Here is a 13726-nt window from a genome sequence, read left to right as displayed (position 1 = left end):
TGAAGTTTTCCATGGAGCCCTGTGTTTTCCAGTAAGATTCTTAAACTTTTTTATTATTTTTTTCAGCTCTTTGAGGGTCAAATTCTTTTGCCAGATAGGTTTTCCATGTATTTCCTGTGGAGTCCATATTCCTATCAGAAGTTCTTTTTTTAGTGTGCCATTTTTCAAGGACAACTTGAAGGTTGCCAGTTCTTTACATTTGCAGTGTTCTTACATTCCAATGTCATAAATTGTACAAATGTCAAATACTTAACTAATTACAAGTCATCACGAAAAAAATGTATTTCGCTCATGTTCTCACCAAAGTATACTTACGCATTAGAATGATGAAAAATTTAAAAGTTGTGATGTAACTGGGTCACCAAGTTTGTCTCAACTTGTTCCGTTGCTTCAGTGAACATTTTATGAAAACTTCAAACTGTTTTTGTTAGTATTGGAAATTTTTCAGTCAGTTTATCCTTTGTCCGACCAGATTTCTGTTGTGTTAAAGGCTGTAGCAAGCTTCTACGGTGTTGTTCAGTAAATTTTAAGCGAGTTCAACTATCCATATGTGCAGTGTCTCTTTGTGTTGATAAATGATGGCAAAGTATGCTTGCAGGAACAAGATCCGACAGACGTGCCAGAAGTTGCTGTCACTGCTCCAAGACCGCTGCCTGCAGGCTTGCCACAAGATGGCGCAGGCATTAGAGACATGGGCCAAGTGAGTGACAACTTCAGTGCTATTTGTATGAGAAAAGGACTTTTTATAATGGTAACAATCAAGTGAACTAACTGTGCTTGTTGTGGTTGGCATGTTAATGTTGATCACTGTCTGAGAAACTACAGTTAACTTTCTCTTAGGACAGTTTCGAATCACCTAAGCAGGAATTTGAAGCGTTTCGCTTGTACTTGTGTGATGCTCTACCAGCTGCCGCAGCAGGTGTCCTTTCATTTACTTTATAGATAGAGGTATTAATTGGTAATTTAAACATCTTCATTATTTAGACAGTTTTGTTGTCATAGATATTACAATCGCCATTGCACTATTCGGACTTTTTGGCCATTGCACAAACAAAATTGGCTGCCAGTACCTTTCATATTGGCCTTCAAGATCAAGCATCATAAGAATGCAGCAAAGATCTCGCTGGCCATGGCTTGATTACCTGAATAAAAAGCAGTACTGCCCACGTCCTCCTAAAGGATGAAGACACATGAACATCACATTGGTTTTGGCACCTCTGTCTACCACGACAATTAATGGACTGCTGGGTATTTATAGTTGATGTGATGTAATGCACCTGGTATGAGTTGTCGCAATGGGATGATATGTTGCCAGAAGAATAACTACACAGCCTTCGTGAAGCACTACCAATGCAGACGTCTTACCAATCCTCATGGGCTGTGTAATTTCAAATTTTGGCAGATAATTTGATAAGGCTTTAAGCTTCCTAATGTGAACAAGAAACACAGCATATACATTACAGTGCAAACAGAACCCACATGGAACCCGCATCTCTTTGGTCCTGTGCATTTTGTTCGCACTGCGGGATGTCATACCAACAAGCCAGCCTTTCGTTTCCTTGGAAATGCAAGTCTTCAGATTGTTGACATGCAAGGTGTTGTCAAGAAGGTCCAAAGCTGGTTTTGTTACAAAGAAAGTAATGTACTTAATGTCTGTGCAAAAACTGTCATTTTTAGAATAATTTATTTGCTCAGGTATACAACGCTCCCACCATTGACAGTCCTTTGCAAAATGAGTTGGGCAGTATTGTGTGATTCAGGTTTTATTAATGCAGCCTTGTTAAAAAATGGCAACCTTTGCACTGGGTTCATACGTTGGCAAGAGAGTGAAATCCGTGGTAGCCAGATTTGGCAAATTGGATGAATGTGGAGGAGAAACGAAACTCTTTCAGTGTGTGCTGTGGCAGAATGCACTGTCTCACATGCAGTGTTCTGCTCCTTATACACCCCAAGTCGAGTATTTTCACTGAACAAGCTCTCTCAGATGGCGCTCTAAAGCCTATGAACGTTCAGACCATTCTTGACTAAATTGTGATGCACAGCACTATAATTTTCAAGAAAGACTGTAAGCGCAGGCGTTCAGGTGTGGACATGCTTCGACTTCTTTCACCGAAAAGACATGAGACCTTTTTGTGTCAGCAGTGGGTACAACATCTTCTTACGATGGTGCCTATATGCACCAAATTCTGATTATTCACCAGGTTTCACTTCCAGTGATGTAATAGCTGCACCAATTGCGCCAAACTGCGCCAAGACGTGAAAGCTGCTACATCCTGCTACATCTCCGCTGTTTTGCGCCAAAACTGCGCCAAACTATAAGCACACTAGCGGAAAAACGTGCGCAGCTAATGCAGCGGCTAATGCAGCGGTAGATTAAAGGCTATATAGTCGTAGAAAAAGGCACGAAACAGTGGTGTAGCCAGGAGGGGCGCACCCCCCCCCCCCCCCATCGATTTTTTTTTTTTGTTTGCTATGGCATAAAGAGCCCAAAATGACACTTAACCACATCTGCCTGCCCCTGCCCGGCCCCCACTTCAAATCAAGGAGGTGCCGACCCCCCCCTCCCCCCAGACAAAAATTTCTGCCTACGCTCCTGGCACGAAGCCTTTCGGCTTTCGTGTTGATCTTCGCTTGTCACTATGGTTGAGCGGACTTCACTTGGTTTTCAGTTGGCCTCATGCGAAGCTTTGACGCGTGCTTTCGCGGCAGCCAGCTGCGCTGTCTCTTATTTGTCCGTTCACGTGTGTCCCAGAAAGGCATACGCGAATTCTTTTGACGGAAGTTAATGTTTTGTGCGTATATCATGGTTTGAAAGCAGGTCTTGCTAGTCTTCTGATGATACCAAATTTTGGGCGATATGAATATTGTCGTTCCCCCTTCAGATTCGTATCACCGAGATTCTGCTGTAGTTGGGAAACCCTGCCTGCATTGTTAGTTTGGCCACTCTAAGCCATTATAAGACCCAGGGTAAAGTGAGCTCACTTTACCCAGGGTGTCTACCGACCGGGAAGACCGGGAAAACCGGGAATTCTCAGGGATTTTGGGTAGTCTGGAAATTCTCAGGGAAAACTCAGGGAAATTGTGCTCCCATCAGGGAAAATCCACAGTAACATTATTGAAAGGCGACGAAAGTCCGGGTAGCGCTTGCTCGATATTTTGTGAACGCATTTTTCAAATCAAACGGCCGCTGCGGCTGCGGGGAAGTGTCGCACCTCGATGCTGTCATCGCCTTCGGAGGGGTGAAGTGGGAGAGAATCCGGCTAATGCGTGGCGTGCGGGAACCGCGAACCCCGACACATCGTATCGCGCAATGTTGTCAGGGTGTTCTGTGAGTGCGCGGTGCAGTTCTGTCATCTTTCTCGCGCGTGCTGTGCGTTAGCGCCCGATATGGTGTTTTTGTTATCGCCGCGTGTCAAGTAACGAGCATGATTAGTTGTAGAAGCGGTAGCAGTAGATGTAACGAGCTTGAGTTATCTTGCAAGCGATCGCGATCGTGCAGGAAGCGGATGTCTTCGACAAGGCTCGTATCTGGCAAGCAACTCCGATCGGCGAGAAAAAAGACGCTTGTTAGCTGTTATCGGAGAGCTCACTCGCTCTGATCCCGAGCTTCAAAGATGCTATTTAGGACTCCGTGAAGAATATAATAAGTTTCCAGGCGAGAGCTAGCGTAACTAACGGGCCCATTCACAGAAAGTGAAAGCTTTTTTCTTTCTTTTTTTTTCCCCGATGAGGGCACTGCTGAAACAAGTTTTAGGCGGTCGACTGAAATTTCGTGAATGTTTGCTAAAAAACCGAATTACAAAACTTTTCATAGCGATGGCATAGTGGTAAAGTGTTCTAGAAAGGGGTAGTGGGCTGACTGGAGGCCGTGCACTGACGCACTTTATGTCTCACCTGGTAGATGGCGCCACCACCACCTGCAATGTAAGCGACGCGTTGCTGCCATCAGCGCGAAGGTTAGTTTGCCAGCGCTTCAAGCACAAACTACTCTTATTTTCGTTGCTTTTTTTTCTTTTGCGTGAGCATATTCTTGCTTTGGCCGTTGTTCTGGCGCATGAAGTATCGCTAAACATGAGCGCGTCATCAGCAGGCGCCGGATGCAATATATGCTGTAAACCGCCAGTTTTGTATTGCAGTAGCGAGCTCTCGCTTAAAAAAAGATCTCGCAGGTTTATTGCGTTTAGATAATTAATTAATTTATGGGGTTTTACGTGCCAGAACCACTTTCTGATTATGAAGCACGCCGTAGTGGAGGACTGCGGAAATTTCGACCACCTGGGGTTCTTGACATCGATTGCCTTTAGATAAAAGAGACTAATATTTTCATGCTAGCGTTTGTACTCGGTAGTCTCTTTAGTGAGGTCTTACTCTCACTAAATAAAACAATATTACTACAAACTTAAGCACCTTACGCGCTCTCAGTTGATATATTCTCCTGAAAAGTGCAAGAAAATGTGTGGGAGTGCACAGCAGGAAAGACCTATCCTAATCATGCCCAAGAAATAAAAGACCGAAAGTGAGGGTAGACCATGCAATCAGATTTTGCTTCTTGAAGACCCCTCACATGCTGGAAATTATATTTGTGTAAGAAATTGCATGCAAACACCGCTATCAGTTGAGTGCAAAATTCAGTTAGCAATTCTGCTGACACTATAATATGCCTAAAAGGTTCATATGCACTCTTTTCTACAGAACTATTTGTCCGCACTCCTGTATTTAGAAAAATGAATTTGTAATGAAGGTGTGGAAAAATGTAGACAACAATCGTTCGCGGAAATAAGTGAAAAGTTTATTTGGTGGGGCAGCACAATGACCTTATATACTCCACAAAAGCCATGCGTATCAATCACTTTCATTTTTTTTTTTCAAAGTGAAAACAGATGGAAAAAAGTTGAAATAGCTTGAAGAGGGCCTTACCCCATTTTGTACTTATCAGCGTGTGCGGCAAAAAGCATGTCTCCTAAAACAGCCCAATAGATGCTAGAAAAATACTCACAAAGAGACGCTAAATATTTTCAATAGCATACTTAGCATAGCATAAATTTAAAAAGTTCACAAAAGCACACGAATACTCAACACATATTGTTCACACAATAAGTGAAGACACTGAATCAGAAGAAATACTAAAAAAATGACAACTAATAGACACATTTCCATTCAATCACATGCATTTTTATACAGATCTACTGACGTTCTGGTAGATCATATTAATCGCATTGTTGATGGTACGCCAAGGACCAAAGCCACCATTCACAATTGAATTAAGGGTTTATTGCTATAGTATGCATGGCGAGTGGCAATTAACATACTATCTTGCTTGTTTTTCAAATCTGGCATTTTCTTGTATTTGGGTCAGTGAAACAGAAAAAGAATATTCAGAGAAGATTCATACTTCAAGTTTAACCTACACTTGTAAAATCTAAACGCAGGAACAATAATAAAATTTAAAAAATCTTCTATAGCAAGGAAAAAAAATTTAAGTGCAGCGGCTTATCTTGAAGTGCTTTGCTTTTTGGCATTTGCCTGCTCTGTCTGTGTTTAGCCCCTTAATATAAAAATGAAGTCGCGTAACAACATAGAATTGGATTATTTTTTGAGAGAGCATTGAGGCATGGCTTCGGCACCCAACCTCTTGCCAAAGCCTTGCTTTCACAATGGTCAGCACATTTAAAATGCTGTCTGCATGGAGTTCTTCACATGAAAAGCAGCCCGTGAACAAGCCTTGGCTACCAATCTACATTATTCACAACTACAGGAACTGAAAAATGAAACGTATTGACGAAGCAATGCTCGGCCGAAAACCTGCAGCGACGACGAAACACAGCAGCAGCCCTACAGCAGCGGGGCGAAGGCGCGAAGGCTCCCATTGCTGACGATGGTAGCGCCGCCACGCGGGCACTCACGAAAACGAAAACTCGTTTACATTTTTTGCGCCGCGGCAACGTACTCTCTCCCCGGAGAGTGGGCTCACTACCCAATATTCTAGAACACTATAATAGTGGCGACCGAAATTCACGACACCGGCACGGGTCCCACTTGCTCGATTCGGTGCGCGATGTCGGAAAACTGTAACGTTTCCACCATAATCGGATGTGCCGTAATTCAGGCTGTTGCCGTGCTCTCATGCGATCTTAGCCCGCAACTATATTGCTTTTTTTTGCGATAGCAATTATATAGACACTCCAACGCGATTTTTTTGCCTTCGCCATGATCTTCCTTATCAAGTCCAAATCGCGATTACGTCACCCCGCGCGTCGCATGCTCCATGTGCGAGTGAAAGTGCGCGAGCGCTGCCGACGAACGAGGCTTAAGCAGAGAGGAAACGAGCCGACCGTCTCATTCGCACGATGGGCACATGGAGATAGGAGCCGGCGCGTTGGGAAGGTAGGGGGGGGGGGTCTGCGTGAGTCCGACGGGAAGTGCGTACTTTGTACCAGCGGGCGTGGTCGCGTGCGCCGGTATCTTTAGTGGGGACCAGCAGACGGCTCATAACTTTGTAGGTGTTGTGCTCTAATTGCAAACCTTCCGTTGAAGCCATAGCAGTGGCAGATCCCAGGGGGGGGGGTAGTGGCGATCGACCCCCCCCCCCCCAAGCCAGCCCCCGACCCCTCCCTTCAGTGCCTGTCGTCCACCTCCTTCGTCAGGCTGCTTGTCGAGTTTGCCCCCTTTGTCAGGTTGCCTTGCCTGCCACTGTCCAAAAGGGTAAATAGAATCTTGTCCCTGCTCTCTGCCTCTCATTACTCTACCCTTTCCTGCTTCCCTATGCACATTTCCAACGAAGGCTTCTTAGGCACCGCCATAATCCCCTCTGGGCTGTTGTAAATATGCGTGACCCACCAAAATGCACTGCTGAGCGTTGGCTTCAGCCTTTGTACCCCCCCCCCCCCCATTATGTACCTGAATGCGCCCCTGAGCCATAGATAGGGCACTTGTGTTAGTGCAGCGGCTGCGTTTCCTGAAGGAGCGAGCTGCTACCCTATATTCATATAAAATTCATTTGTTGCTATCGGATTTACTATTTTGCTCTCGCGGTGAAACTGTGACTCTTTCTTTCTAACGTGGTATGGTCTTCAATGTTGTGCGTTTGTGGAGAGAAAATGGTTCGGTTGGGCGACATGATAGCAAAGGCGTTGCATTGCTGTGGGCAACGCGCGAGGATTTGACAACAACCCGCAGCAGCAGAACAAGCGCAATTCCAGAGTGCATTAAACCCGCATTTGTTTCGTCTTTACGTGTGACCATCTGGCAAGGCATCTAACTCTGATTGCTGCATCTCAGGCTCAGCAAAATTGATTTTTATTGCGATAGCAATTATATGGACAGTCTCAGCTGGATTTTGCCATCGCCGTCATGCACCCTATATGTATAAGTATGTATATATATATATAAAAGCCCCAAAGAAAAATAATTCACAAAAATGCTCCCGAACCGCGGAATCGAACCAGGGACCTCTTGCTCCGCAGCGAGTGGCGCTAACCACTACGCCACGAAACGCAGATCCTCCACGTAGCTAACGGCGAGCGTTATATACACACCCTTTACCGCTGGACGGGCTCAGACACGGCCGGCGCTTATAAGCGTTTCTTCATTACCGGCGAGATGGCGCAAGGAGCGCGACGGGCGCATTTAAAAGTCGTCGGCGAACTCGCTCGCTTCTTCTTCTATTTGCGCAGGGAGAACCTTGCCGTTCCGCTGTCTGCTCGCGCGGTTTTCTCGTGGTGAGGGGAAGAGGGATGTTTCGAGCTTTCACCATGATGTCCGCGCTCATGTTACGGAGCGTACGAAAGTCACTCGAGTTCAGGGACGCCGCTAAACGAACAAACAGAAGATGAGCGCGAACTATCAAGTGTCACAGCTTGACACTTGAAGCATGCTAGTTTCCTTCGCTGCTTCGGCCGCCTTTGCAACAGGAGCGCTGTTCAAACTGAGAGTATCCATTGGCGAACCTCACTTCATATAGCATTAGTTTCTTGCTATCGCATTCATTGCTTCGCCCTTGCGGCGAAACTGTGACTTTTTTTTCACGCAAAAAAATTAAAAAAAGAAGGTTTTTCATGTTGCCATATTAGTCGAGCATTCTTGTGGCATTTTCAGTTTAAGATTAATCCTTCAGTAACTATGCCTTGCATGAAAGGTCGAATTTCGGTTGAACGAAGTTTCGATAGTATAACGAAGTGAGTTGCCGCTTTCACCAACTTCGCTATATTGAGGTTTATCTGTTCTATGTACTATTCAAATGGGATTAAGTGGTTTTCATTTTCTAACATGCATATTAGAGAGTGACATCACCGAGCGATATGGTCTCTACCCATCTTGACATAAAACGAAGTTTTGTTTCACTCAGGGAATTTTAGCAAAAACACCCAGGGAAAACCTGGAAAACTCAGGGAATTTAGAAATGTCAACTCGGTAGACACCCTGAAGACCGCAACACCAATAGCAGCCTGCATTGACACCTTTGTCCCATGTTTACGCTTACGGGGCTGTTAGGTGAACCAATGGTGTTATGCGAACAGCCATTATTGGACAGAACTTTTTATTTCAAAACAGTTCCTCCTTATTTGACTGTTTTGCTTGACACGGTTCATTTTTCCCCTTGGCAGTGAGCTTTTAGCTGATCCAAAAGCTGTTTTCCCTGCTCCCAAACACGTTTTTGGCTGCTCCAAAAGCCCTTTTACCTGCTCCAAAACGCACGTTTTGCTGCTCCAAAAACCTGCTCCAAAACAGCTTCAGTCAATCGCATCACTGCACTTCTCATTTCACCCTATTTCTATGCACAACTACAAATAACTCCACTCAAAGGTCTTTCAGACGATTACTTGATTTTAATCAATGATGGAATCTTAATGTGTGTAATGAAGAGTACACTTCCAGGACATGTTTGCAAGATAACAAAAGCATTCAGAATGCTGTAATGCTTTACTAGGTAATTATATTGAGGTAGCAGCATTTTAATGCACGTGACTTAATTAGTAAAAAGATAACTAGTCTCGGAACGCTTTTATATTGCAAGGCCTTGCTCAAAGCCTTGTGGTTCAATGGCTGGATGCTTTGCAGGGACGCACTAGAGATATGTGCACAAAGCCGGCGCCTGGACACAGAACTGGACAGTTGCCTGGACATGTTGGCATCCTATAGTGCTTCCGTCAGCAAGGTATCGTGTGTCACTGCTTTTGTTGCTATCTAATTAACTTAGCAGGACCCTGTGCACTTCTTAATCAGAGTAAACAAAATTTGCAAGTCACTGCTTGACAATGCTCTTGCAAGTACCATATGAAGCAAATGCCACCATCTCATTAACTTAGATTTCAGAAGTCTGTGAAATGTTGATATGGACCAGATATCACGTTATCAAATGGACTGTGAAAACATTAAAATGCCCACTTTATCAAGGGCAATGGATAGAGGGGGCATCTCTTTCAGGCAGAGCGGCGGGATTTCAACAGGTAATGAAGCTGACAAAGCATAGAAAACGTTATCTGTACTTTTCAATTGAAGTGCTGTCTTTATGGCATAAATGAAATTGGACAGAAAACTTCCTGCCAGTGGCATATGAACCCGCAACATCCACGTTATGCCTCAATGTGTCTTTATCTGCTTGGGAAGGGCATTGCACTCGTATACACTTTTTAGTTCCAAGTTTGACCACTCAAGAACAGTGCAGAAATGGCTGTTGTCATCTTCCTCTGACTGATAAGCATGCAGTGGCAAGGGCCTTACATTTTTTGTCCAACCTGACAGCCATAGAAGAAAGATGTTTTTGAAGGCATCTTCCATCGCCTCTCACATTCCATAACGGGGTGTGATGACGTCTGATCTAGGATATGAGCCAACCCTGAAAACCATGCACTCTAAGAGAGTGTCTTACTTAGCATTTGTTTTCCACTGACGTTCACCTCTGCACGTCGCTCTGTTGACTGCTTCTTCACCGCTTGTATTTTCATTGAGCCTATTGCGAGCAAAAGTTCGCTCCGTCTTGTTTAGTGAAAGAACCTTGCATCATTCTTGGGCTTCGTGACTATATAATGAGGGTGTTTTCTGTGTTGGTTACGACTCCATGATAAGAACATTTTTTATCTGTCTTAACACTTGAAAATGAGTCACCGTTGTTTGTGTCCTAAGTACACAAGGCTGTCTGTTGACCCCGTTTCAGGCTGGTGAAGTGTTCGAGTCAACTGCAAATAGCCTCATCTCGGATCTCAAGGCCCAGCAGCAGCATTCACCGACCACACCACTGCCATCCACCATCACAATAGCATCCAACACTACCATGTCAGCTGGTGACACACCATCTACAAATGGGGCTGGTCCCAGAAAACAGCGCCTCCCGCGGCAAATCACGCGCGGGTAATGTTTTCACTTTCAAATTTGCCATACTCATGGGATTGAAGCTTATTCACATTTAAAAGAAAATTATGACAACCTACTGCAATGTTGTAGGCAGCAGAAGTTCATTACAATAAAGTTGCACACCACAAATGTTTCATTATGTCATACATTTATTAGAAGTGTGCATGCTGGTACAGGCCATAAAATTTACTTTATGATTGATGCTCTATTTCACAGTTTTCTACAAAAAGTTACTAAAATTCCAGCTTTTGTACGATTTGCTTCGTATGTCTATAGGCGTAAACATTGCTTCATGTATCTACAAGAGAAACAGTAGTGTGATGCCTCTGATGAGCGAGCGAAATGCTTGCTGTCAATTTATCACATTTTCCTATGTGTAAACATGGTTTTTTTCCAAAGGATTTGCGGCCATTTCTTATATATGCAAAAGTCCTGTGCACATCTGTTGCCACTATGCATGTTTTTTTTTGTTTTTTTTTACATTTACAGTAAACCATGTCCAGAGGCATTTCTAAAATAATCTAATGTTGTTTCAATGGTGGATTGGCTGTGCCTACAGATATCGGCTCCTTGCTGTTTAAACTGTGTGGTGGCCAAGAATTTTCTGGCTGCTACGATCTGGTTAAGGCTGCTATCATCTTGCATGCTATTTTGTTGTTATAGCAGTTAGATTTCTTCCTGAACAATTCATTCAACCAACACAACTAGCACAATAAATAAAAAAAGAGGCACCACAATATTTGTTACTCTGTAGCATCTGCTGTCCACCCATTACAAAAAAAAGTACCACTTGGTTATCTGATCATGAATCTCCCTGTGAGAAGTGTTAGCAGTCACAGCTTCTGGCCACCGTTTATTTCTTGCATGGGCTTGTTCGGGTGTGAAGTGATCGTCATTCACGTGTCTATACTAAGCACGAAACGTAGAAGCAATGGCAGCAATGGGCTTCAAAATGCTTACGTGGCATGCATGTCATTCATAGGCCAACACAATAACCCAGAAATGCTCCCATCTCTTGTGGCAGAATATTTATCTGACAGTGCATAGGAAGATGAGTCCTTTGATGGTTCCAAGTGAAGTGCAATAAATATTGGTTTTCTATGCCTTAGAAAAGTATTACAGCTAAAGGTCATTCTTTTATCCCTCATTAATTCAAATTTTTTGATAATTTGAACCAAGCGGCTCAGTGTGGTCGTGCTTCATACAGCCCCCTGTATTTTTCTGAAAAGTGCATTAGCTAGAACACTAATTTGGTCTACCATGGATAATACGAACTGCACACCACCGTAGCCAGCTCGCATTGTCAAGTCTTTCTGTGTCCTACGTCTTTTGCGCTGTTTCAATATAAATGCAAACCAACCATCCCAACTCTCCCTTTTGCTACAAGAACACTGCACAGCTACTTTCACCTTCTAGTGTTGGGCTCAGTACTTCTTCCAGTTTTGTAATGGCTGATGTCATATGAAGTATCCTCCTTGGCTTTCCGTGTTGCCTGCAGGCTCCAGAACCTCGAAGTCAGCACTGCCGAGTTGCTCCAGCTCATGGACGACAACTACGCTGTTACAATGAAGTAAGGATTTGTTTTATTCTTATACAGTCGAACCCACTTACAGTCAAACCCATTTATAACGATCCCACACATAACGAACTATCGGTTATAACGACCATATTTGGGTGCACTTACGATTTTCCTATGCTAACCATTGAAGCTGTGTCCAGATATAGCGAACATTTTTCAAAGCCTCCTACTTTTACAACGAACGCTTCAGACACGGTCGTGGTAAAAATAGGGCGCATACGAAGCGAAAAAAAAGTTAAAACATTCCTTCTAAAGCGTGACAGGGGCGCGCGCTCGCGCGTGCCCCGCTCCAGTTTACTTGCGACTAAGATACCCGGATCGGCGAGCACCGCACGCAGATTTCGGACGCTGCGAGCGACGTCGCTCACTTTCCAGGCGTTTCTGCAGTGGTAGAATGGCAGTGAGGGAAAAAAACATAGTAGGCTGCATGAAGCCTCGCGGTCAGCTTTCGCACAGTAACCTTTCCTGAAGCCGTTCTCTGCAGCTACGACCGCCTGCGATGAACCAAACAATGCCTTGTGACGCAAGAAGGCATAAATGCAAGAAGTGATAACCGCGATAACTTTCCATCGCAAAAAGGTTCACTGCGTCCCTAAACTCGTCGACGCCACAATGTGCCGCGAAAAGTCGTCCGTCTTTTCGGTAACGGCAGAGACCGGTCGAACGGTGATTACGACTTCCGCGCGATTGCGGCGATGCCTTCGCTGATATAAGCATAAGAAAAGAGCGAAGGCGAGGTGGCGACCGTCGATGAACGTGCCGTTATGCCTTATAACCGACAACCTTATCACAGTCATCTGTAGATATCTGCTCGGCTGCGCGTGTGGCGTAAACCGTACACTGCGGAGTGATGGCGGTACGAGCGCGCCATGCTTAGCCATGCTGCCGTTCGCAAGTTCGCCGCCGTCGCGTCGTGCGAGACCGCTTTAAAGTGCGCGTCGCTTTGTAGAAACGAAAGTAGCTCGCTGTTGTTGAGCGGCGCGGGCACCGAGGAACGCCGATGTACTGACAGCGAGCGTATACTGCGTGTCTGACTAGGTGGGAACTCAAGTGCGCCGCGCATCGTCGTGCAGGGCCGCGAGAGCATCGTGGAGACGTAGAGTGCGCGTTGCTTGGAAAATGCTTGTTTTCGCCGTGCTGAACGAAGAGGCTAGTCGCCACACCCGTGCACGTTCCGGAGTGAAGCAAGCACGAAGAACATACAAACGCGCGCATACGGCATACAGCAAGCGGCCCAGCAGTGACTCCGCGACCCGAGTAGGCGACGCGCTGCACGCAACTAGCCAGGGATGATCGGCTCCACGTCGCGGTACGGCGCTTCCGTCGCGGTACCGCGACGCCGCGACGGTAAGGCGGTTAATTCACGTGAGCACGCAGCGGGCATCGCTTCACGACGCGAAAAGGCTTAGCTTGTCACCGAAGGGGTTGTTAGCACTTTAATAAAAGTGCACAAAGAAAAAAAACGGCTTGGCCGCTGAGCGCACGTTTTTAAGGGCGAGTCCATATACAACGAACTACTGATATAACGACCACTTTTCGCGACACTTTCGAGTTCGTTATAAACAGGTTCGACTGTATAACGATCTACCGGTCATAACGACCATATTTGGGTGCACTTACGATTTCCCTATGCTAACCATTGAAGCTGCGTCCACATATAGCGAACATTTTTTAAAGCTTCCTACTTTTACAACGAACGAACACTTCAGACACGGTTGCGGTAAAAATATGGCGCATACGAAGTGAAAAAAAATTTAGAACATGCCTTCTAAAGCGTGACAGGGGCGCGCGCTCGTG

General features: G+C 45.1%; 1 protein-coding gene across 1 annotated transcript in view; it reads left to right on the top strand.

The window, feature by feature from the left end:
- The window catches only part of LOC119372539 (serine/threonine-protein kinase TBK1), a 145425-nt gene that overhangs the window by 119960 nt on the left and 11739 nt on the right, over positions 1-13726 (top strand). Inside the window, exons 17-20 of the mRNA XM_037643019.2 lie at positions 599-700; positions 9058-9154; positions 10154-10347; positions 11849-11920. Coding sequence (XP_037498947.1) covers positions 599-700; positions 9058-9154; positions 10154-10347; positions 11849-11920 — 465 coding nt within the window. The remainder of the gene's footprint in view (positions 1-598; positions 701-9057; positions 9155-10153; positions 10348-11848; positions 11921-13726) is intronic.

Source organism: Rhipicephalus sanguineus, chromosome 10, assembly GCF_013339695.2.
Source record: "Rhipicephalus sanguineus isolate Rsan-2018 chromosome 10, BIME_Rsan_1.4, whole genome shotgun sequence".
Lineage (NCBI taxonomy): Eukaryota > Metazoa > Arthropoda > Arachnida > Ixodida > Ixodidae > Rhipicephalus > Rhipicephalus sanguineus.
This window is presented reverse-complemented; position numbering and strand designations above follow the sequence as displayed.